This window comes from Neopelma chrysocephalum, unplaced genomic scaffold (genome assembly GCF_003984885.1).
Source record: "Neopelma chrysocephalum unplaced genomic scaffold, ASM398488v2 Primary Assembly neopelma1_89, whole genome shotgun sequence".
Classification (NCBI taxonomy): domain Eukaryota; kingdom Metazoa; phylum Chordata; class Aves; order Passeriformes; family Pipridae; genus Neopelma; species Neopelma chrysocephalum.
This window is the reverse complement of record NW_020897751.1, coordinates 3,812,140-3,836,888: the sequence shown is the minus strand read 5'-3', so window position 1 is coordinate 3,836,888 and position 24,749 is coordinate 3,812,140. Positions and strand designations below refer to the sequence as shown.

General features: G+C 47.6%; 1 protein-coding gene across 1 annotated transcript in view; it reads left to right on the top strand.

The window, feature by feature from the left end:
* HK1 (hexokinase 1) overlaps nucleotides 1–23,269 on the top strand; it is a 34,612-nt gene extending 11,343 nt beyond the window's left edge. Inside the window, exons 4-18 of the mRNA XM_027693082.1 lie at nucleotides 4,575–4,694; nucleotides 7,307–7,402; nucleotides 8,571–8,670; nucleotides 8,764–8,947; nucleotides 9,163–9,318; nucleotides 10,840–11,073; nucleotides 12,471–12,775; nucleotides 13,354–13,502; nucleotides 13,603–13,722; nucleotides 14,530–14,625; nucleotides 15,437–15,536; nucleotides 17,458–17,641; nucleotides 19,633–19,788; nucleotides 20,493–20,726; nucleotides 21,449–23,269. Of these exons, the coding sequence (XP_027548883.1) occupies nucleotides 4,575–4,694; nucleotides 7,307–7,402; nucleotides 8,571–8,670; nucleotides 8,764–8,947; nucleotides 9,163–9,318; nucleotides 10,840–11,073; nucleotides 12,471–12,775; nucleotides 13,354–13,502; nucleotides 13,603–13,722; nucleotides 14,530–14,625; nucleotides 15,437–15,536; nucleotides 17,458–17,641; nucleotides 19,633–19,788; nucleotides 20,493–20,726; nucleotides 21,449–21,593 (2,379 nt within the window). The 3' untranslated portion in view covers nucleotides 21,594–23,269. The remainder of the gene's footprint in view (nucleotides 1–4,574; nucleotides 4,695–7,306; nucleotides 7,403–8,570; nucleotides 8,671–8,763; nucleotides 8,948–9,162; nucleotides 9,319–10,839; nucleotides 11,074–12,470; nucleotides 12,776–13,353; nucleotides 13,503–13,602; nucleotides 13,723–14,529; nucleotides 14,626–15,436; nucleotides 15,537–17,457; nucleotides 17,642–19,632; nucleotides 19,789–20,492; nucleotides 20,727–21,448) is intronic.
* Nucleotides 23,270–24,749: the final 1,480 nt, after the last annotated feature.

Below are 24,749 nucleotides of genomic sequence, written 5' to 3'. Positions count from 1 at the left end.
TCTGTGTTGATACTGAACATAAATAAGCAGTGTTTAGTGTAACAGAGCATGCATGGGTGCTGCAAACCTGCTGTCATCCTGTGGGAGACTTTTGGATGAGTTAGGGAAAAAATGACCAGGAAATAAAAATTCTGGCTTTTATAGTAAAGTTACTTTCCATGAGCATGAATGGAGAGCAGGAAAACAACTTAGTCTTTGTAAGCAATGAGCATGACCAGCCCTGCAATTGTAGTGTTAAGTGAGGGATAGAAATCCCCATGACAGCCAAATATCTGTGCTGGCAGTCTGAGCAACTCAGCACTCATGAAAAGTACAAGTACGTTAGAAAAATTACAGGAAGCTCATAGAATGTTTTGGCACAGCTTCAACTTAAGTTTTGCTGAATAATTGAAAGTTGTTTTTTTTTTTATTTTCCCCTGTTCCAAGAGTAGAAAATGTTTGGATCCATTCACTTGGATTTCAAATTGGGTTCTTTGGAGGAATTTATTTTCTTTTTATGATCAGGAAGGGGATTACAATGAATATTTTACTGATAGATTTGTCTCCGTGTCAGCATAAGGCAAAACAAATAATTTTCATTGTTGGAAACAGCAAGGTTTTTACACTTTTTACTAGAATGAGGCGCTACTTAGGAGTATGAGACCTGCAGGTAACTTAAAGCTTGTTTCAGAAGAATAAACAAAGGAGGAGAAAAAGAAAAATTCTGGGAACAGCATTTCTACCTTTAATATATTTTCTGTAGTCACCTTAATACCCTTAATGTATGTATCTGCTGCATTCTTATGCAGTAGTGAGTGTAAGGTGGCAATCATGGCCTGTCAGTAGAACTGGTGAGAGCATTACTGTGATATCTGAACCACAGCAGTAAAATAACCTTCTTGTAAAGACTTTTCCTACCTTACTGCTTTATTTCTGGGCCAAGAGGTCAGGCAGTGGCTTTCCCACAGAGTGGTTTTGGAGGGGAGCTGAGCTGAGCTGCCTGGTGCTGGTGGAGGCGGGGAAGTTGGGTGGGCTGCTCAGGGGCAGGTTGGGAGCAGGAGGCTGTGTGTCCATGGATGGGTGTGGGGAGACTTGATGGAGACATGATAAGGGTGGTCAGGAGAAGCCAAGAAAGGAGACATCAGGTCTGCTTTCTTTCCACGGCTGTGTCATGCTTGTGTTTTAATTTTTAAATACCCAAAGACCACTTGGCTATCAGGAAGCAGCAGCGTGGAGCTCAGGCTGATAGGCTTTGTCATGGCTTTTAAGCTGAAAGAGAGGCAAGCAAGGCTTCCACTGACCCCGTGGGCACAATCACTCCTGGTATTTGAGAACCAGGAGAAGAAGAACTGGAAGCATCATCAGAATTACAGCCAGGTTTGAAGTTGTCCCATGACAATATCCATTGCTTGCTCTGTGACTTCACAGGGCAGCATGGGGCATGCCCAGGAGGCACAGACAGATGATGGTTTGTTGCTTCTGACTGATGGATATGGTGGAGGTTTCCTGAAACCTCTAAACCAGGTTTGTGGAATACTTGGACTGAACTGCCTGTCTGGGGTAGGCTACTAATGATTTCCAGCAAGCTGTGTCATTAACTCAGGTGAGTTATACTCTTAAAGCTTAGTACATAATCAGCTTGTTGCAGGATTGTGATTTATGGCTTCATGGCTCACCAGCATGGTTCATTTTGATATTTTCTACTTCATGGCATTCAAACCTCTTTTTTTTCCCATCTGTTAGGCATGGGCTGACAGCTTTGCCAGTCATAGTCTATTCCTTGTCAAAATCAAGGGCAAAACTCTCATTGATTTCAGTGGTGAAATAGCAGGTCTAAAGTTTGTGAGAAGCCTGTCTCCTATGTCAGCTCAGCAAAGAGGAGCGTACCTGAGGCTTGATTTTGCTGTTGCTTTTTGTGTTCTGCTGCCACTGGAGGTAGGTTATGGATTTGTGGCTGTTCTGATCTGAAACTGTGGTTTCCTTGCTCCTTAAAACATCCCCATTTGGGAGCTTGAGCCTGAGCTCGGATCTTCAGTTGCTTGCCAACATCTCTCGTCTGCCAGCTGAATGTGTCCTTGTGGAGCCCTCTTGGAGCCCAGCCTGAGCAGGCAACTTCATGGCCAGAGGAATTAATGAAGCCTGATCTATTGCTCAGCATCTCATGGTTGTATTGCTTCAATTCTATAAATGTGTGGAATCAGACTGGTCCTTCCCTCTTGGCTGCGGCGTTCGCTCTGTCCATCTCGGACATTTGATAAAATACTTGGCTCACACTGTTCCCTACCACACACCTGTAGGTGAATGGGGATTTGGATTTTTCCTCGGTCCACCTGCCCTGCTTTAGTGAAATCCACAGGAACATTGTAATGTTCCCTCAGATTTCTGTCAGAGTCCTTTGGCACTGGCAAGGTTTGGATGTTAGCGTGGGCATGGGCACATACAGACACTTCCTTGAGCCTCCTTAGGGAAAGTCTTACGAACATCCATGGTACAAAATGAATAAGTGCCTGTCTGTTTTCTGCTTTTGGGTGGTGCCTTCCCTCTGTGCTGTGTGAAGAACAGTAGTTCAGCCAGGCTGTGCCTCACTGAGCAGACACAGCTCCTGCAGTGCCCAGGTTGTGGCTGATAGTTAACTGCACCTCCTGCCCGGGTTACGCTCGCGTGCCCACTGCCAGCTCAGAGCCCCAGCGACTCCAGAGCACTGCCAGCTCAGAGCTCAGCCTCAGCAGATCCTGCCAGGGCTGCCTGGGCAAACACAGCAGGTGCACGGGCTCTTTGGAGTCCATGGGGAATGCCCAGGGATTTTTTGCCTTTGGACTTAGAAAGCAGATCTCATCTCTGCTCTGTGCAGTTGTGGTTCGTTGCATGAGAGGGATTTTTGTAGCAACGTATATAGTCAACGTTTCTGCTTCCTGCTCTGTGAACTCCCCAGGGGTTTGATGTTGGCCCCTGGCTTTTGTTTGTAATCCTGGAAGCAGCTGAAAGTTTAGTAGTATTGAGTATTCAGCAAGATACTTTCAGATGAAAAGCATAATCAAAACACACACTCCAGCTCTTTCTGTGTTCCTCCTGGAGAAATTCTCATATTTTGTTACTTAACTATAGTTCTTTTCATAACTCCTCTTCCTCTCTCATTAATCTGAATAGCTGAAAATAGTCTTCCAGAAGTGCAGCAGTGTACATTCTTTCCCATGTTGTTTCACTGCGTGGGCTCAGCAAAATGTCCTTGATTTGCCCAGGACAATGAACGGCAACATTCTCTCTGGGAAACTACTGTTCTTCTGCTTAATCAAATCTGACCTCAATTAAAGAATGGGTTTAAGGTGTTCAGTTTAATTGTAACGTTACACACACCGATTCTTGACCTACCTCGAAGGGCAAAATATTCCTATTCAGCATTTGTAATTGCTGCAGCCTGTCTGTAGTGCATTCCCACCTCTCCAAGACTCTAAATTGTTCTTAATAAGGCCGTGTGGGCTAATTGGAACCACAACAGATGGCTTTTTGTACTCCTTGCCAGTTAGCCCCAGTCTCCTGGGCAGTTTACCTGGTCTTGTCCCACCAATGCTGCTGCAGATAGGGTTGGGGGTTTTGGTTGGTTGGTTGGTTTTTTCCAGGGAGTTAAAATGTGAAGCCCAGTTATCTCCTGGGGCGGGCAGTGACTTGTTAATAGTTTGCCATTCATTTGTGGTATGGGTCAGTTCAAGGCATGTCTGGCTTTTTGGTACTGGTAAATACAAATGTGTATGTTTGTTGCTTCAATTGCTTGGACTTGATTTCAGCTTTGAGTGTTGAGGGGCTTTCCAAAAGGCTTGGTGTGAGAGGCCTTTGTGCCTGCCTGGTTCCAGACCTGGCTGTCAGGGACACATCATGCAGTGGTCACAGGTGCCATCGAGGCACTGGGTGGGAATTGGTACCCACAAGCCCAGTACAGGCTGCCTGCATAGTTCAGCAGTTCGAAAAATGCAGAAAATGTCCCCATTTTGGGTTGTTTCTCAGAGCACGTAAAATATTTAGACGAATCCCTTGGGTGTTCTTTTTGTTTGTTTGTTGTGTGCTTTAGGAATAGATTTGAGAGAGGATGTTCTCTTGGGTGGTTCCTGCAGAGTGCTGGGTTCTCTGGTCTCAGCAATGCTTGAGTGAAGCAGATGTTATCTTCTCTGCGTCATTATAAAAGTGCTTAACCTCCCGTGGGTCTGGATCCCAAGTGTTCTTTTGAGATTCTCCTTCCTGTTGTTGAAAGGTTAAAAGAACATTTTTGATCTCATCAAATATTAAGTGGAAAGGTTGCAGCAGGCTTGAGAGCCAAGAGCCCCTTGTTTCATGAAAAGTGTTCTTATATGGGTGTAATAGATGCCTGCAGAATTAGGTGTGTAAAAGGACAATGTATTTTATAGTTTATTAATTATTACAATGTTAATGTACACTGCCTGAGAGTATTTTCATAGCTATGCCATTTATATATCTTTTAAAACCTGGAGCAGCAGCTATTTTCCCCTTTCCCCTCACCCCGTGCAGTTTTCATTATGGAACTTGAAACATTTTCTCCCTGAAGCTGTATATCTAATCATGGTGGTTTTATACCTTTCTTATAGCTTTTTGATCACGTTGCTGAGTGCCTGGGAGACTTCATGGAGAAACAACAGATCAAAGACAAGAAATTGCCAGTCGGGTTTACGTTTTCTTTCCCCTGTCGACAGTCCAAGCTAGATGAGGTAAGAAGATTTCACAATTCTCTTAATATGCAGAAGAGCTGCTGTGTTATTAAAACACTGCGATGAAAGCAGCATCCCAGACAGGGCTCATTTTGGGGATAAATGAGTATTATATTTCACTGGCAGACTGTGTTTGTGTTTATGTTTCTGCTTGAAAGAGCTGGGTAACATGAGGAAGAGGCATCTGATGTTTTGTGCTGTCCCTGGTGGGTGAGCTCCTCAGCGTTATGGTTTACCTCCTAAACACCGTGGTGGTTTTTCCTGCCTCCTGTGCAGCCTTTTTCACCTCTCCATGGGGTGTGACTGGGAGGGACCCAGCCCAGCAGGGTTTGCTCTGGTTTTGCTGACCCTCACAAGTGTACCCACGGATCCAGATCCAGCTGTCCCTACTGAGCATGAGCCATGTCCCAGACTGGGTGCACTGGTCACCTGGGGCCAGCCTGCTTTAAAAAGGGTGGGAATAACCAGCCTTGTGAAGTGACTGGCCAGATTCCCAGCACAAGGATGCTGTGGGATTTTCCTCCTTTTGCTCACTGTATCACGAGTGACTCAGCAGCCTCCCGGCACAGCATTGCCATGGCAACGGTGTAGCAAGTGAGTGCAGGAAAGTTAAACCTTCACCAAACGCAGAGGTTGCCCTGTTAAAGCCCGACCTGCTTTTCCAGCTTGCAGGTCTCTAGGTTAGCCTGGTGCAACAGCCCCCCAGATGCTGGTGCTGAGGGCCAGGTGAGGCACGATTTTTATTACATTTCATACTTGTTGAGCGATGCTGAGAGCTGAGCCCAAGGGTGCTGACTACCTCAGGGTCTCAGAACAGCTGCCTTTCCCTGCCTTGGATCAGGAGATATGAGCTGACCTTGGTGCGGCTCTCCTGTCTGGCCATGGTGCATGGTAAGGCTCAGGCTCCTGACCAGCTGTGCTGGGGGTGTGGCTGTGGAGTTGAGTTGCCCTTGGGAGGTTTGTTCAGCTGCACGATGGAAGGCATTTGTTTGTGGGTTGGTTTGCTGAAGCTGGGATGGAATGATGCTTGTGTGGGGCAGGGGCAGGCAGGCAGCATGTGGGGTGCAGGGGCAGAGTGCAGTGGGGGTAGTAAGAGACAAGGGAGGATGTCTCTTAATTAAAAAAAAACCAAAAAACAACCAAATCCAATAAAACCCCTCACCTCTCTTTCTGAGAGTTTTTGTAATGTTTTGGCTGTTTGAAAAATACATTTTTCTGGATTCTGTGGGCCAGCTTTGTTCCTGGGTTGCTGCTTCTGTGAGGCTGTGCTTGCCTGGGTGCTGTTTCGTTGTGCTTGGTGGGCAGAAGGAGGCAGGGTGGTCCCTAGTTTCTCCACGGGTGACAAGGTGGGCATTGCATGGTTGGGTCCCACTCGACCCTGCTGCACTCCAAGGGCTCCTTCCTGCTGCCAAAGCCTTGCTGGTAGAGCAAAAGCTCCTTCCAGCACAGCGTCACAGACAGCTGAGAGGAGCTGCTCGTTGCCAGTGTGGTTTGACCAGTTTCTTATAAAAGTTATGTGGAACAAGGTGCCCTTTAGCCCGTTAAAGCTGTGCCAGCAGAGAGGGCTTTGCCTGTGGTTTCCCTGCACAGCAGAACAGAGCTTTGCTGGGTTTCTAAATGATGTCAAATGAGGTTTCTAAATGAGGGCAACACAGTGACAAAACTTTAATAACCTGAGTTTGTGGTAGGAGAATACCTCCTGGTCTGTAAAGAGCTGCCCTGGCCCTCTGTCTCCTGTAGCTGTCCCGGTTTGGAGGGCAAATTTGATTTTTAAGCTGAGGTATGGGCAAACATACACTTGGGCAATGGCTGCTTGTGCCTACAGGCTTCAGCTTTCCTGGTTTTTAGCTTCCTGGGCTTCTGTTGTGACAGATGTGAGTATTGTGGGTATGGAAGGCTGAGCTGGTTTGAGTTGTCTTTCCTGTTGACTACTGCCAATACTCTTTTCTTTCTTTTATTACTATTTACTTGTATACTGAATGCTCTGATTCAGCTAGTCATTATGTAAATAGCAAAAGGTCAGATATACCTTGGGGGCTCTTCATGACAGTTTGCAGACAAGGAATTCAATGCCAGGATTTCCTTTTTGATCCATGCTGTAAACTGGGTACAGACATTGCTACATTTTCAGTATTTCCATTTGCCTCAGCCCATAAACGTGATCCCACAGTTAAACAAGCCGGGCAGGAGCTGTACAGTAGCCTGATCCCCACTGCCCTGAGTCCTGGACATACCAACAGCACATCCCTGCTCTGTGGTCGGTCCCGCACTGTCAGCTTTTTCTGAAAGCAGTCTATTTCCATGGTCCAAAAGGATTAAATGGTTTTCCAAGAAAAACTGTCGAGGAGTAACAGGGAGAAGAGTAGGCTGAAAATACGAAATGCAGACACACCACTTTCTAGCATGGGAGGGGAAAACAATTTTCCATCTTTCAGCAAACTGTGACTAGACTCAAAGACCACCAGTTGTCTCACATTGGGTTGTTAGGCCATATAAGAAAAGAGACATGAAGATTCATTTGCAGTATAAAATTTTGTTTTTAAGGAAAAAAAAGTAATCAGTGTGTGTCTTATTATTGTATTATGTTGAGTGTTGCTGTCTTGTTTTATCAGGGTATTCTGATAACCTGGACGAAGCGCTTCAAAGCAAGTGGAGTGGAGGGAGCAGATGTTGTGAGGCTGCTTAACAAGGCCATCAAGAAACGTGGGGTAAATTGTACTTTATTTCTTTTTAACTGGATCTCAGCTTTGTCGGGGACCACCTTTCATGTCACTCGCTTGGGTGGGTGGTCTGAGTGATGGTGGAGCTCTGCTTTCCTGCATGAAAAGGTGTGGTTTTGCCATTTGCTGGAAAAATGAAGTGACATCAGAGTTGTTGTGTGGAAGCTGTGATTTTCCTCACAGCACAGGTCTGAGTTGTTATGACATGTCTTTTCGCTGGCAACCTTCAGCAATTTTATCAGTCTCCAAAAACTGAGAAAGTGCAGTGGCTTTTCAGTGATACCAATGCATCCCACTCCTGAGAAACTTTGTCTCAAGTACTGGGCTCAGCTCAATTGTGCACCTGCTGTGCCTGGGAGCAGAAGAGAAGCAGAGAGAAGCGGGATTTCAGGCTCAGTGAACTGTGTTGTTCCCTGCAGTTTCTCACTGCTGACTTCACAGAGAGTGAAGGTTACCCGGTTGCTGATTTAAACAAATAAGAAGGCACTGAGCGTGAGATAGCATGAATTTGGGTTTGCATAATGCTTGCAGCCAGGTGATATGTTCATTACTCAGCATCTATATTCATCAGGAGCTGAGAGTATTTTCTCTCTTTGGGCAGCTGTGGACTCTTAAGCACACCTGAGTTTTGCTGTCACCAAACAACTTTACTATAGTCAGTTACTATCATTAGAGTTGGTGGAATCACACACTGAGGAATCTGGAAAGCAATGGGTGCATGTCGTGTGGTTAACTTATTTAATTGCATTATTTCTGTATTAAAATCTTCACTGGAAATAAAACTCCTGGTTTAAGTGAATCCTAGGAGAAATATTTTCCAGATTGGCTCCTCAAGCAACTGCTTCAAATCACTCCATGCAGAGTTCCTCCTCCTTCATGTATAGCCCTTTTCTTTCCTGCCTAAGGGTGCTGATGTGAGAGCAGGTCTCTGCTGTCTAGAATGATGCTAGTGCCGTTTTACTGTTTGCCTGGTGCATCAGTCTGCTCTTGTTGCCTTCTTGGGTACGTGGGATAGGGAACTGGCAGATGGAGCAGGGGATGTTTAGGAAGTTGAGCAGTGAGTGGTATTTGTCTCCTGTTCCTTGTGAAAGCAAACCAGTGATGAACAGGAGCAGTGTTTCCCACAGGGCCCCAGTGATGTCTGTTGCTCCCTCAGGACTACGATGCGGATATCATGGCTGTTGTGAACGACACCGTCGGGACGATGATGACCTGTGGCTTCGACGACCAGCGCTGCGAAGTTGGCCTGATCATTGGTAACACACATTGCTGCTGCTGCTGCTGCACGTGGCTTTTCTCCCTTTGCCTGGCCGGCTCAGTCAGCACCTTCTGATGTGCTTTCCCCAAAGGCACCGGCACCAACGCCTGTTACATGGAGGAGATGCGGCACATCGACCTGGTGGAAGGGGATGAGGGCAGGATGTGCATTAACACGGAGTGGGGGGCCTTTGGAGATGACGGCTCACTAGAAGACATCAGGACTGAGTTTGATCGGGAGATCGACCGTGGATCTCTTAACCCAGGGAAGCAGCTGTGAGTGAGGCAGTTATTTGGGAACTTTGCTTCTGTTCTTTTCTGCTCTGTGCTCCCTTTTCCACCTGTGTTATGAATTCTACAGTTCAAGAAAGCTTGACCTTGCCTGTGGTGAGGCAAACCTCTGGCTGGGCCAGGTGTTGCAGTGGCACAGCTAGGCTCCACCTCCTGGTGTTGCCCATGGATTCGTGAGTGACTGCTGTCCTCTCCTGCAGGTTTGAGAAGATGGTCAGCGGGCTGTACATGGGGGAGCTGGTAAGGCTCATCCTGGTGAAGATGGCCAAGGAGGGGCTGCTCTTTGAGGGGAGGATCACCCCTGAGCTTCTCACAAAAGGGAAGTTTGAGACAAAGCATGTTTCTGCCATAGAAAAGTGAGTAATCTATCCGTTTTCCCCTGGGCTTCACAATGACACTGAATGTTAATTTTCCAGCATCTCTTTTTGCTTTGTGGGGAGATGTGCTGCATTGGGGGTGGCTGCCATCCTCCAGTGCAGGTGCAGAGCTGGCATGTGGGGACCCCCAGCAGACTGTGTCCTCCTCCCCAAGATTTCTCCCTTTTTCGGTGTTGGGAGGAACTGCCAGTCTGCACAGCTTCGGGGTATGAGCTGTACTACCTCTCACCCTGCTCACAGAATCTCCAAAGTTGCTACCCCACAGCTAAACATAGGAGTGAATTGGCTTAGTGCCTCCTAGCAAATACTTGTGTTGCTCCTTGCTGTATCCCTGGGATTGCTGGGCAGAAGGAAAACAAGCGTGACAAGGCAGAGCATTCAGTCTCGTAGGCAGTGCCGGGTGCTGCACGGTGACCTCTGGGCTATGTGCCAGTTGGTTTTCTTAGGGTGTCATCACCCCTTTGGTCATTACTTACAGGCTCTTTCCCTGGTGTTTTTAAAATTCACATCACTGGGATAGTTTGTGCTGTAGTCACTGGTCTGGCTTTTGTTTTTGAAAACAGCCAGTAACTTTTACAGTGCCTGTTCCTCCTGCCACGTTTTACTCCTGTCCCTGCAGACCGTCTTTTCCAAATAGCTTTCCATTAAATGTGTCTGTTCATTTGTCTTAACCACAGAGGTCTGTGTCATGGACCAAGGTAACTTTGAACAGCAGCGAGAAAACCAGTTATTGAGAAATTCAGTTATTAAGAGTAAAATTTGCCCTGAAATCCTACCTCACTTCCTGAAGAGCACTTTGGTTATAAGTAGAAAGCACATCCCTGTGCAGCTTCAAATTTCTAGCTGGTGCTAGGAAAGTGCAAGAGTCCTTAAAAAGATGTATGGAGTGCAGTTAGTGACGACAAGATGTACTCCTTGTGTTTTTGTCTGGGAAATGACCGAGCTGGACGTGGAGAAGTTTTGCCAGAAGCTTTCCTCTCAGGCTGGATGCTAATGAGGGAAAAAGCAGTGGAAGAGGCAGAGATTCAGTGAGGTTGTAAAAGCCTGAAAAGAGACCCGTTAGCATGAAATTGCTTAGGCAACCTTCGCTCAGGGTTTTGTTTTTCACACTGGGCTTAATTTACTGAGACATAAGAGCGAGCGTGCGTGGGATTAGGTGTGTGCTCAGGCCTGTGCTGAAATGTGGGGCTGGTGCTTCGTGCTTGAGAGAAGCTGTTTGAAGTTTAAAGCATCAGCATGATGAAAAATATTTAATTCCTCCAGGTCCGTTTGTAGGTGGCATATTTGCACCAGGCTTTAATGGAAGGCTGTTTCCATCTGTGAATGAATGCATGTTTAGAGCATTTTGTTTCAAGCCTCACAGAGCTTCCCAGTCCAGATCTCTAAGAAATTCTCTTCCTAACCTTGTCAAGCCCCAGGCAGGGACACCCGTGGTTGGATGCACCTCAGTCCTCGGTACATCCCCGCTGAGGAGTCCCCTCTGCTGCTGTCTCTTTGTAGGAGCAAAGAAGGTTTGAACAAAGCCAAAGAGATCCTGACGCGGCTGGGGGTGGAGCCGTCCCACGAGGACTGCATCGCCGTCCAGCACGTCTGCACCATCGTGTCCTTCCGCTCCGCCAACCTGGTGGCCTCCACCCTGGGTGCCATCCTCAACCAGCTGCGGGACAACAAGGGGGTCGGCCGCCTCCGCACCACCGTGGGCGTGGATGGCTCCCTCTACAAGATGCACCCACAGTGAGTCCCCGGTTTGGGTGGGAGAAGAGGAACTCAAAATGTAGGTGTCTGGGCTGAGCTGGGGAGCTCAGGGGAAAGCAGAGATGTCTTTAAGTGAAGGAGCAGTGTGAGATTTTAAAAACCACACAGAAAAGAACTAGATCCCTGAGTAATTGGGTACTGCAGCATCACGGAAAGCTACAGTGGTCTGAGAAGATACCTTAAGGGATCTCAGTAGACCTCTCAGAAGGAGAGTTTCTTTGTATGAAATCTTACTTCATGCCCTTAGTTTGGGCTATGAAGAGACCCACATAAATTCACCTTCATAACCTTTTCCAGTTTAAACTCAACTGGTTTTAAAATGGCCATGCTGAACCCTATTTTTTCTGGTCTTTTCTGAAGATATACTTGGAAACCAGGGGAAAAAAATTGTGCTTACATTTCCGTGGCCTTTAAAAAACTGGCTTTGTCTTTTTTTTCTGCATCTTGAAAGTGAATATTTTTAATCAAACAATATTTTTAATCAAATAATATTTTAATCAAATAATATTTTTAATTTTTAAGCTGCTTAGAGTTATGTAGACATCAGAAAGTGTCATTTATGAGGAAACTTCTGAAAGGAGAAATATGGTTAGTGTTTCATTTTCAGTTTCTCATTATTTTATTGAAAACAGTTTTTTCCTCAGTTAAAGAAAACCATAAAATTTTGGCAAACAAAAGGATTTCCAGGAATCCTGTTTTGACTAGTTTTTCCAGATGGGCAGGTCTAGGGAGTGACAGGACCTGAGGGAATGGCCTGAAGTTGTGTCAGGGGAGTTTTAGGTTGGATATTAGAGAAAGGTTCTTCCCCCAGAGGGTGGCTGGGCACTGAACAGGCTCCCCAGGGCAGTGGTCACAGCACCAAGGCTGACAGAGCTCAAGGGGTGTTTGGATGATGCTCTCAGGCACAGGGTGTGACTCTTGGGGATGGGCCTGTGCAGGGCTGAGGGTTGGACTCAATGATCCTTGTGGGTCCCTTCCAACTCAGCATATTCTGTGATTCTGTGAAGATAACATACACGGGCAATTTTGGTTTCTGAACTATTTCCCCACACCATCTAAACCAGTGAGTTCAGGAGATGACCTCAGGAGGGGGATCAGAGCAGCAGGGGAGACAGGGGATTTCTCCCATCTGGGGTCGTGGTCAGGGGATGGGACTCTGATGCTCTTCCCTGCTTTTTGCTGGCTTTGCTTAGAAATTCCGGAGCAAAGAGGCCATGGGGAAGAACTGCTCTTCCCTGGCAGTTTTCCTGCTCGGGAGGCTGTAGGTAGTTTGGGCACGACGAGTGTCCTCCCTGCCTGCAGTCAGTCCGTGCTGGCAGCGCGGGTTTCGGGGGGAGCCCGTGCAGACGTGGGGCTCGCAGCCTCCTCTCCCCCAGGTACGCCCGGCGCCTGCACAAAACCACGCGGCGCCTGGTGCCCGACTCGGAGGTGCGGTTCCTGCTGTCGGAGAGCGGCAGCGGGAAGGGGGCGGCCATGGTGACGGCCGTGGCCTACCGGCTGTCGGAGCAGCACCGGCTCATCGACGAGACCCTGGCCGAGTTCAAGCTCACCCACGAGCAGCTGCTGCAGGTCAAGAAGAGGATGAGGGCGGAGATGGAAGCGGGGCTGAAGAAGAAGACTCATGAGACGGCCAAAGTGAAAATGTTGCCCACCTTCGTCCGCAGCACGCCGGATGGGACAGGTAGAGGCATGGCCTCGCTGGAGGGAGGACACTGGCTCGGATGTGGGGTGCCCAAAACCGGCTCCCGGCGGTGGGGTTTGCGTTTGAGTTTGATGGAGGGGGAGCAGATCTGGTGCAATCAAAGAGGAACCTGGGCTGTGCAGAGGAGAAGATCTCAGCCTGCACTGCCCTGGGCTGGTTGCTGGCCCCATGTCCTTACCCCAGGGTGCAAGCAAAGCCAAACTTGAGGGGATAAAACCACAGTCGGGCTCATAAACCCAAACCCACACGAACCCTGTTTGCACTAACTGGGCAGTTCTTTGCCCGTCAGCGCGGCCAAATTTCTTCTTTCTCTCAGGGAACAGTTGTGTGGGTCCTTTTTTCCTTGTCAGTTTAAAGCAAAACAAAACCAAAAATAAAACAAAAACAAACACAAAAAAGGGAGGTGGAATAATCAGAACAGCATCTAAAATCCTCCTTTGATGAAGATCGTCCCAACTGAGTTTCTTGGAGATTTTCTATCAAAGTACTTTCTGGAGAAAGCACTTTTTTAGATTTTGCTTATGGTTCTTTGAATATACACACATGTTCTTTTACAGAAAACGGAGACTTTCTGGCACTTGACCTTGGAGGGACAAACTTTAGAGTTTTGCTGGTGAAAATCCGCAGTGGTAAAAGGAGAACAGTTGAGATGCACAACAAGATCTATGCCATTCCTATAGAGGTGATGCAGGGAACAGGAGAAGAGGTATTTGTGTTTCTCTCCGGCTGCAGTGCTGCTTTTTAAATAACTTCTTAAGAGCAAGTAACATGTACACCTTCAAATAATATGACTTTTCTCTTTAAAGCTGTTTGATCACATCGTTACCTGCATTTCTGACTTCCTGGATTATATGGGGATAAAAGGTGCACGTCTTCCTCTTGGCTTCACCTTTTCCTTCCCTTGCAAGCAGACCAGTCTGGATGCTGTAAGTTCCTTAGTGTCTTTTGAATCTGCTTTTGTGCCTGTGCCAGGCCTGGTTTCTCTGTCTTCATATCATCCACGTGACACTTACAGGAAGGTTGTACAAGGGGAAGGTTTATGCTCTGACCCTCATCAGTACAGCTGCTCCTATAAATAGTTCCTTTAAGGGTAGTAGTGCAAATGCTGCTCAGCCCATGGCTGTGAAGATAAGAGCATTTAAATTTTCCGTGGTGCTGATACCCCTTTTTTAAGGCATTGTGCTTTTTCCCAGCATATAAACCTGCTGCTCTGTGATACTTCCCTAGTTTTGCAAGCAGTAAGCAAAAGTCCATCCCTCACCTATTCCTAGTTCATCTTGTCTCATGGGATGGAGCAGATGGACCAGGGCCTGTGGGCTGTGTCACCCTAAGGTGACAGTGTGGCCTGCAGCATGTCCCTGACAAGTGTGCCCTTGTTCTTTTCTCTTAGTGTTTAACTTCTTCACTGCCACGGATTTACACCAACCCCACCTGTGCAGCTCTTAATACTTTCCTGTCTACTTAGCTGTTTGTTTTGAAGAAAGACATTTTTTCTGTCACACTCTTTTGGTTTTTTGGAGTTTGTTGTTCCTGTCACACTTTTTTTTTTTTTTTTGAGTTTCATGCATTGCTCTGGAAATTCGGAGACCAAGCACAATTAGTAGTTTTAGATGCAAATTCCACGTATCTTTTTCACAGAGGCTCTTCTGTAAAACCTCAAACTAAATCATTTGAAATATGAAGTGCAACTTCTGAGTCTTAGCAACTTGGTAACCTATTTTCTTGCTTTTTAGGGTATCCTTCTCAATTGGACAAAAGGCTTCAAAGCTACAGACTGCGAGGGAGAAGATGTGGTATATTTGCTTAGAGAAGGAATTAAAAGAAGAGAGGTGATTTTTCTTTTGGTTTTGTTTTCTTTTTTCTCCTCCTACTCCTCCCTCCCCTCCAGACTTGACAGACCTTGTGGGTCAGGCTGGCTCCCTCTCACAGGGCTTGTGTGCCTTGTGGACATGAGCTGTATCTCCTGTCCTGCACAGAAGGTTGTTTGTTTTTTTTTTTCTCCAAAGGCTTCTAACTTTCCAAATTTGCCCAAACTTTCAAGACTTCTTTCAAAACCTGTGGCAGTTTCACATGCATCAGAGCATGGAGAAAGCAGGAGTTTTCAAAATGGTGATTGTAGGAATGCACCCCAGTGCACCCTAAAGGACAGTTTTCCCCCCTCCCTTCCTTGATCTTTAAAATGTTTAACCAGCTTAGCCAAAACTTTCTTGGAATGGAAGAAAAATATTCTGAGGAGGACATTAATTTTGCAGAGGTTTTGTCAGCCAGTGAAAAGGAGGTCTTAAAACCTTTGTTACTGGATTTGCTACCTCCTTGCTGTAATAGAGAATGTTGATAGTCCTCTACCATGTGCCTCTGAACAAGATCTATACATAACATACCTAAGCCAAAGAGAACAGCCAGGAATATTCTTTCTTCTGGAGACAGTTTGTCATAGGTACAACATGTGAGGAGCCTTAGCTGCCTGCTGGTAGATTAAGTTCCTATTTCTGTGTGTGTGAAATCAGGATGGTAATTTTAGTTGTTTGTTTCCAGGGTGCTTTGACAGCATCCCCTTTGGTATGCTCCTTTCATGTCCCCCTTGGTGTGATGGTTGTCCCAAGCCCAGAGTTCTCACTGTTGTATTTCTCTCTCCCAAAGGAATTTGACTTGGATGTGGTGGCTGTGGTGAATGATACAGTGGGCACAATGATGACCTGTGCTTACGAAGACCCAAACTGTGAAATCGGGCTCATTGTGGGTATGTGTTAGAGCTGCTTTTTATTTTGAACAGCACGTCAACACATCTGTGTGTATTCTCATGGAGGCATCCCTGTGGTTAACTGAAAATAAAGCCAGGGTGTTCAGGAGTGAAAGAGCAAAATTCAACAGCCAGCTTAGTTCTGCCCGCAGTCAGTTGAGATAAGCAGAGGCTGTGGTGCCAAACAAATCCTGCCTGTTTTATCTAGTAAAGGCTCTGTGCTGCTTGAGAAGAGAGCAGAGGTGGGCTCGGGCAGCCTCACCAGCTCCTGGAGTTTCTGTTAGTTCAGCCTGTCAGAGTTTCCCTGCCGGGGTGTTCCGATAGCCCACAGCTTCCCTCAAGCATGTGGTCTCTCAGAATAAACTTGCAAAGCACAGCCACAGTTCCCAAATGGCATGTGATGGAGAGCTCTGATAGGCAGAGTGCAGTGACTGAGAGCTGCCTTCCCAGCAGCGAGACAGCTGAAGTAATTCCATGGGTGACATGCAAATGCCACACACCCGGGGAGCCTGAGACACGGGGCGGTGTGAATTCCCAAAGCTATCCAGAGAAATGAGTGTTCTGTGGGAGAGAAGGGGCCGAAGCACCTGCAAGCTTTAAGTTGTGAGGTGGCTTGTAGGAGAATAAAACGCCACCAATTTCTCCTCCAGACAGTTGGAAGGTGTCCAGGATGAGTCAGCACAGTGCAGTGTGGGTAGGAAGTCGTGTCTGCGCAGCTCCATCGGTGGCGTGTTTTCAGGAACCAGAGTTCCCTACGGGAAGGACAGCGTGTCCTTGGGGCACTGGGAGCATCCTCTGAGGACTGCCTGCTGCAGCCCTGCCAGGCATGCTCTGCAGCAGCGTGTCTGTGTGCAGAGCAGGGGGTCAGAGGTGGTCTGGGTACTTCTGGGATGATGGGAGTGAGAGCCCTGGGCTCTGACAGGCTCCCTCTGCCCTGCCTGGATTGCCTGGGCCAGGCTGGTGGCACCTGCTGGGGGAGGTTGGACACTGGTGGTGACCCACAGCTGGGTTTGGTCTGCTTTGGTCCTGCAATCCTGAGTCTCAGTCTGCAAGCCCAGACATCCCCCCCACACCCTGTGCTGTGGCTCATCTCTCCTGCAGCAGGGAGTACTGTGGGAGGATCTATTTTAGCTCAGACTGTATTGATATATTTCCCTACAAAAACGGCAAAGGAAAACAGACTTGCTGATATAACTGATGCAGAATCTGTGGTGCAGGGTTAAATGGAGTTTCTTAGGTAACTTCAAGAAAACCTTTGCCCTGAGTAGCAGCCAAAGCTGCCTCTCATTGCTAATAAAGCTTTGCTCCCCAAGACCTCTGTGTACAGGGAGCACTTGCCACACTCCTTAGGGTCTCCTTTAAGCAAAATCAGGTATTGCATCATTTCAACATGGAAGTAACCTTCCTGCCAGAGAAAATAAGCAATTTAAATCAGAAAAAAACCCAAGCAGTCAGCTGGTAAAAGCCCTGATGCCTCAGATCTTGCTGAGGTTTTCAGTTCAGCACATTTTCCCCGGATTCTCTGGGTTTGTGGGCTTTGTGGAAGGGTGGTTCCTAACTGCAAAATCCAGTTGGTTGCTTGCTGTGATTTTGGGTTCAGAAACACCATGAGGGTTGGTGGACCAAAAGTGCTGCCCTGCTGCCCCTCCCTGCAGCATGGAACCCTCATGGGTGGCCAGGGTGAGACTCTTCTCTGAGCCACCCTGAGCTGTGCAGCACAGCAGAAATGTTCTCCTTCAGTTTAGGATTACTAAAGTGTGGGGTTTGGGTTTTTCCCTGATATTTTCAAATGATGATTTGACTTGGTCATTCAGAAAGAAGCACGATCGGGATCCCCCAGAAGACTTTTCAGGGCTGTGGTGCTGGTCCTGGTGTTGCTTTGTTCCAAACAAAGAGCAATGTCAGTGTTTTCTTCCTCCAGGAACGGGCAGCAATGCCTGTTACATGGAAGAGATGAGGAACATAGAGATGGTGGATGGTGAGCAAGGGCGGATGTGCGTGAACACGGAGTGGGGAGCGTTCGGGGATAACGGATGCCTGGACGACATCAGGACAATATATGACAAAGCAGTTGATGACTATTCACTGAATGCTGGAAAGCAAAGGTACTTTGCTATAAATGCTGTAAATTGTGTGCTGTGGATGTAAGCCAGGCTGCCTTAAATGCTTTTAAGAGAGAATTGGATTTCTCGTGGTCGGAGAAGGGAGAGGTGGAAAATGACTGCAGCCTTGCTGTCCTGTGGGATCTTCCCTTCCTGTGCTTTTCCTGGTCCCTGCTTCAAAAGTCTCGAAATTACAAAGAAACCCTTTTTCTCATCCTGTGCTGTACTGAGGGGGTTAAGATGTCTTGTCATTCTTTTGCTCTTAGTCTCAGGTTAATCTCTTTTAGCTGAACTCTCTTTTTGTGCCTGTAGAAATCCTGAGCCTGTACCAGCTGGTGTGGTTGGAGCTTGGAGCTGCTTGCTGTAAAGCAGTCAGGAGCTTTCTAGCAGTTGCAGCCAGTTGCAGGCTCTTATTTCAGGCCATTTTCTGGATGAAATGTGTCATGTTAGAGGACCTGCCTTTCTTGGTCCTGGAGTTTGGTCCCCTTCTCGGGGTTCAACTCCTGTTTGGGCAAGTGCTTCCCTGTCCCCTTCAAGAAAGGGCTAGTGGGAGGTGTACCCAGCACTGATAGAACTGGGCTGAAACTGCTGCGTGCTGGGACTACACTTTTTCATCATTTCTCTGCAGCAATGCTTTGATGCCAGGAGCTTTTGAAAAGATTTTGTGATTAGAGTAAATCTGCCCAAAAACCTGGGGAGTACAGACAAGTTGGCAGGTCCCATGGGAAGCTCTTTAGAAGCTGAGGCTCAAACAGACCCAGAGAGGCAGATGCTGGGCGAGCCTGATGCAGCAGCAGAGTTGGCATGGAGTAAGCAGCCAAAGGCAGTCATGGAGACTGCCAGGGGGAATAATTTATTCCTGAGATAGTTAGGCACTCAAGAGGGAGGACTCTCGCTGGGTACAAGTCTGAGAGAGTTCACAGTATTAAATGGACTGTGTGGCCCACTTCCAGCAGAGTGGTGTGCTGGGCTCTGCTCAATCCAGGGCACTGACACTGCTGTAGAGCTTCAGGAGATGAAATAAAGGAGGCATCACTGAATGGCCCTGCTCAGGAAATGGAAGAGCGTTCAGTTTGTTGGTAAGGACACAACTCACGGACCTCAGAAAGCTCCATTCAAACCAGGATGGTGCTGGAGGGGCAGGAATGCAAAGCAGGGCTGCCCTGTACCAGTGCTGAGCATCACTCCAGGACCACTCCTTGTCATGTGCTGGGAGGAGGTCTGCAGGTGGAAGATGTTCCCTCTCTCTAGCCTGGGGGCAAACTTGGGTCCTGTGTGCAGAGTGGGGTGTGAGAGGGGTTCAAGACAGCTTGGTTCCTCCCTGTGGTTTTGGGACTACTGGTTTCCTACTGGAAACCAGGTGCTGGATTTAAGTGGAAGAGCATAAGCCAACCCTGGACCTCCAGCTTGCTGGTTTATGGGTCAGTGGTCCTGTGAACATGCCAGACGTACCTTTTCACATCCTTTATCTTCCACAGGGTTGGTTTTGCAGCACAGGACTCCCTTAAAAACACTGCACTTGCAGTGACTATACCTTGTGGTTTCCCTGTAATTTTGCTGCATGGAACCACTGAACTTTTTCTATTTGAAGGTCTCAGCCTTGCTTCAAGAGGGCTCCCAAATGTGGAGACAAGTTTTCCTGGGGTCCACTCGGGGCTGTCCCTGGGGGATGCGTGGCTAATGTGCCTTTTGACTGGGCACCGTTCTGCTCTCTGGAGAAATACCAGCCATCGTTAACATGCCTGGCCAGGGGAACATGGCACTGCGAAATTAAAGGAAGTGTCTGTAGATGGGCTCATGAGGCTTCCCACCAAGTCTTCATGCTTTTTCTTGCCTACTTTTTCTAGTAAATGGCCTCTCTGTGTGAATGGGGTTGCGTATCTTATGTCCCCAAAGTGTGTGGGCAGGACACCTGGCTGGTGACAGACCTGTGATGCTGCCTTTGCAAACGTGAGCAGGTTCCCTCTGAGCTGCACCGCTGCCTTTCCTTGCAGGTATGAGAAAATGATCAGTGGGATGTACCTGGGGGAAATAGTCCGCAATATTTTGATCGACTTCACCAAACGGGGGTTCCTGTTCCGAGGCCAGATTTCGGAGACGCTGAAGACCAGGCATATCTTTGAAACCAAGTTCCTTTCTCAGATTGAGAGGTAAGAGCATGGGAGGCTGCTCAGTGTGAAATACTGTGGTGGTGCTCGGCTGGTGACACTCCTGAAGGGGAGGGACAGCCGGAGAGCATTGCTTGCTCCTACAGAGGTTATTTTGGTTTCAGTAAGAGCCTCTGTGTGTGTGCAGAAGGACTCTTTACAGCATCATCTGAATTTCTATCAATGCTCACTGCTAAATCCTGGAAAGGGCCATTAAGGATTCCCTCACTGTATTGTTTTATTTGCTTGTTTGGAAATCAAGCCATTTTCCTGGGCCCCTTGTGTGTGTGTGGGTATAGTTGTGGGATGGAATGAACACTAGCTGAGTGGGCACTTTTTACTGGGTGTTTTTGTGTTTTTATTGCTTGGGCTCTGTATTTTAAAGCAATCTCTGAGTCTTTATGGGGGAAAAAAACCCCAAGTTCATAATGAAAAATATTTTCCTGAAACGCCCCATGGTAAGAAAAGAGAAGGGGAGGCAATGCAGAGCTGGACTTGGAGCCTCTGTGGCTGCTTGCACCCCTCTCCTACACTGCAGCCATGGTGCTGGGGCAAATGAATTTGCATTCCCTGAGGTCTGTAGTGCTGCCAGGAAAGGCTGCTGCCTGGTGGGGGTGCGTGGATGCAGCCATGGGTGCAGTGGGGTTTGTGGCACTGGCTTGTGTGAGGAGAACCTTCAGTTTTACCACTGTGCTCTCCTTCTGCAGTGACAGGTTGGCCTTGCTGCAGGTGCGAACCATCCTGCAGCAGCTGGGGCTCAACAGCACCTGCGACGACAGTATCATTGTCAAGACGGTCTGCGGGGCGGTGTCAAGGCGAGCAGCTCAGCTGTGTGGTGCTGGAATGGCTGCTGTTGTAGATAAAATTAGGGAGAACAGAGGGTTGGAGCGCCTGGAGATAACGGTCGGTGTGGATGGCACTCTGTACAAACTACATCCTCAGTGAGTATCTGCCTTCTCAGCGGTTGTTTGCCTGTAGCGCGTTGCGTGTACATCCCTTCTCTTGACACGCCAAACTGGGCTCTGCTACTTGCTAGGATAAGAGCCAGGGAAGAAAAAGTCTTAATCAGGGGGTTCAGGGCTTTCTGAAGGGCAACAAGAGGGTCAAGAAGGACTTGTGAAAGGTTCTTGGGGTGGTGACAAACTGAAGGGGACACAGCCTTTGCTGGATGAGTTGGAAGCCGTACAGCGAGGGAAGGGTCTCTTGGATGTGCACAGGGAATGACAGAGCAGTGCTGAAATGCCTGGTGCCTCTGTGGAGGATGTTTCTGTTCAGGGCACAGCGGAGATGGGGTACTGAGGAGCAACGCAGGTGAGGGCAGGAATCTAAAAGAGCAGGGGCAGGAGGAGAGGACTAGTGCCCACCTCCAGTGTGCATGGAGGGAGATGGGTGGGAAGGAGATGACTTATGTGGTCTGTTCTCTTCCCTTTGCTGTGGTAGTAGTGATCTGAGTTAAACCCACACAGACAGAGAGGCAGGGCTGGGATGCCAGTGCTTCTTTCCTTTAACTCCTACTGCGTCCAGTCTTCAAATCCACCCTAGTTTCCAACATTTCAGTTCTCTCCCTGGTGAAAGGGGATGCAGCGCAGAGGCCCATGGCAGCGCTCTGCTCTGTGTGTGCTGCGGGGCCTCCCTCACCCACTGCCCGTGTTTCCTTTCACAGCTTTTCGAGGATCATGCACCAAACAGTCAAAGACCTGGCACCCAACTGCGACGTGACCTTCCTGCTGTCGGAGGACGGCAGCGGGAAGGGGGCCGCGCTCATCACAGCGGTGGGATGCCGGCTGCGCGAGGCCGAGCAGAACTGAACTCCACAGCCCTGGCCCCGATTCTGTCTTGTGAGCACTTTCTCATAAAGCAGCGACTGCATAGTCAGAACTGGTAAAAACCCAGAACTCACTGCTTTATCGGGGGAAAAAAAAAAATTACAACTAATGACATAAAAGAAAAAAAATAGGATACAAGATAGAATGTGTGCTGTTAATAATATCTCCTGTTTCTGGACCCCAATCTGCATGTTTCTTACTCACCTTGTTGGTACCTTCCCCATCTGTAGGTCATGGAAAAAATCAGTCTATAATTTCTGCAGTTGTCAAAACTCGGTTGTTGTCTGAGATGAAATTGCCCCCAAGTGATGTGCATTGAGAGCTACCGTTGCATCGTACCGAGTGTGTCCTTTGCAGCATCCCTGTGAGCGCACTGCCAGCACGCTGACCACCAGACCTGGGTGTTGATGCTTTTAGTGAAGGGGAAGCAACAGTTCCCTCCTGCATATCTACCTGCTGTTGTTCCGTCTAAAGCGATTGTGAAAACATTATGGTGTGTCAGCACTGTGCACGCAACTCTATAGTGGGACTTGACACCGCGACTTACTCGCTTCCTTGATGCCTGTTCTGTCATGGTAAAAGTAAACGCCCTTGTCCCACAGATCTGGTTCCACTGGTATTTCCCATTGCTTCTGTGAGCAGTGTTGTGTTACTGGGCGAAATCCGCCACGTTTCGGCAAGAAATCCCCAAAGAGTAAAATGAAGTGGTTGGTGATTGGGGTAATCCAAACCTCCAGACCTGCGACATCGGCAGATTCGTGGTCCCTACACGGCTGTGCTGTGCTCTTCTGTTTAAAAGTTCTTATAAAAAGTATTTCCTATCTCTTCTCGTTAGTCTGGATCAGGGCACTGCTGCTGCCCTTCCACGGAACCTGCAGCTCGCCTGTGTCCCTCGGATGCGGCGCTTCCGTCTCTCGCCTTAAATGGGTATTTGCTTCCACACAGAGCTTTAATCTTTAATACTGTTCAGCAATCACTCAGAACACAAACACTCAGCTAGAGTTAGTGCTCAGAAAGGAATAGGAGGGTTTGATTTTGATCTTGCCTTTGAGGACCTGGGTGTGTAGACAACCCACCAAGCCAAAATTGGACACAGCTTATTCCAAGGATGAAAGCAACAGCAAAGATAATACACACTTGGTGTCCCCTGTCCTCTGTCGAGTCGATGCCATTATTATACTTGCATCAGTTGCATTACTGAAATTGAAAAGCAGTTAGGAAGGTAAACGTCGAGTAACATTTGCAAGTCACACCACTTTCTGCAAAGAGGGAGACCACACAGTAGTCCTTAATTCCCACTCTTCTACCAAAAATGAATTTGAGATATCTGCATGGTTTTCCCTGCTGCCTTTTCCTGCAGAAAGTAGATGGAAATTTGCAGGCTACTCCTCTTTGTCCTCATTCCACTCCCCTAAGATTTGGATTGCCCTACCTATTGATAACATTTCAATATGCATTATGGTGCACTGTGAGTGAATGTTGTAAAGTAACATGTGAGTCACAAACAGTCATTGCAGCTTTAAGTGTGTGTCTACCTGAAAAATTGCATGCCTAACTGGTTTTGCAAAGGTAGAGAGTCTTTTTACTTTGCACACTAGTAGCTCTGGTACTAGTGTTACGTGATACTTGTGAAAATATTAAACTTTTTTGATGTGCGTTAACTGGTGTTTAGTGGTTCTTTCTGGAAGAGGTGCTGTTGGCTGGTGGCTTAGTGCTTTGGGAAGAGCTATTGTGTAGGGAGAGCTGCAACCTAATCCCAGTGGTGCCTGTGTTTTGTGTGTGTGTTTTTATTCCCGGGCATTCGGGGTCAGATTCAAACAGGGTGGATTTCACCCAGGTCCCCATGCCTCGTGTTTCCTAATGTAGTTCAGCAGAGGCACAGCGCTGACAACGCCCAAATCTTAGGGGGCACGTAGCTTGTCTGGGGGCACCTCGTGCCCTGTCTTGTGCAGGGGGATCTGCAGTGCAGGAAAACCTCAGCCCACTGCACCGAGGGCAGTGTGATTATATTAGGCTTTGCCAGATACACGGTGATGGATACATCATGTCACAGTCGGTGAGCTCCCTGTGTGCAAAGGGTTAACGTTTGCAGAATCCTGGTGTCAGGTGCTCGTACACCACTGGTTGGCACAGCCTGTGTTGGAGTTGTTGTAGGTGAAAGCCCCTTTTGCATATACTAGAGCTGTGCTTCTCCAATAACCCATTTTACGTTACAGCTTGAATAGTCTCTGACACCCTTGATGTGCAGCTATGACCCCAAACAGGAGACAGAAGAAGGTGAGAAACTTTTTGGGCACAGGGGACACGTTGCATTTGAGTTGCTTGAAGGTTTGCGAATCTCGTGCCTGCCCGTTGCTGGCAGTGCTGTAGGGGTGGTGTGAGCCGAGCCTGGGGACCTGGGTTTGGAGCTCTTTGGCATCTGAGAGCTAGGCTCAGTGCAGGGTAGAGGGGAATGAGAAGTGGAAGTTAAACTTGGTCTCAGGGTGACTGTGAATTTTGGAGATGCTGGCATAGGTCATTTTGTTTATTGGATCCAGCTCATAACAAATAGGGAGTGAGTTTGTGTTTCTAACAGCGCAACTTTTCCTACTGTGGACCATAGTTGATGTGCTTGATAAGACACAGCAGTTCTTTTCCAAAGGGAGACCTGGTGGGATTTTCATTTCCAGACTACTTCTTACCCCTAGGAAACTGTTCCAAGTGAATCACACGCTATAACTGTCTGAAGAAATGTCTCCAATGTTATCCAAGCAATGACTGAGATGTCTTTCTTAAAGCTTTTAGGCTTGGTGAATAAAATCACAGTCCTCCTAATTGTTAAGCTGTAGTTACTGCAATATGAACACAAAAATCTTATATTTCCTGGGGAAAAGACCATTTGCATACCACTGTTGTAATGTCATCTGCTCCTTCCTCCTCTGGGGGTTCTCTCAGAAGCCTTTTGAATGAGTTTTAAAACAAGCAGACCTTGTTTTGTTTTGTTTTCTTAAGAAAATAGCAGAAGGCAAAATAAAGTGTTTCTGAACTTCTGAACCCCGTTCTGTGCTTTTTGTTCATTCCTTTGCCTTAAAAATGAGAGTCTTCAAATATTTTCTTTACTGACTGCAGGGACTGCTTTGCTGCTTAGAGCACAAGAAA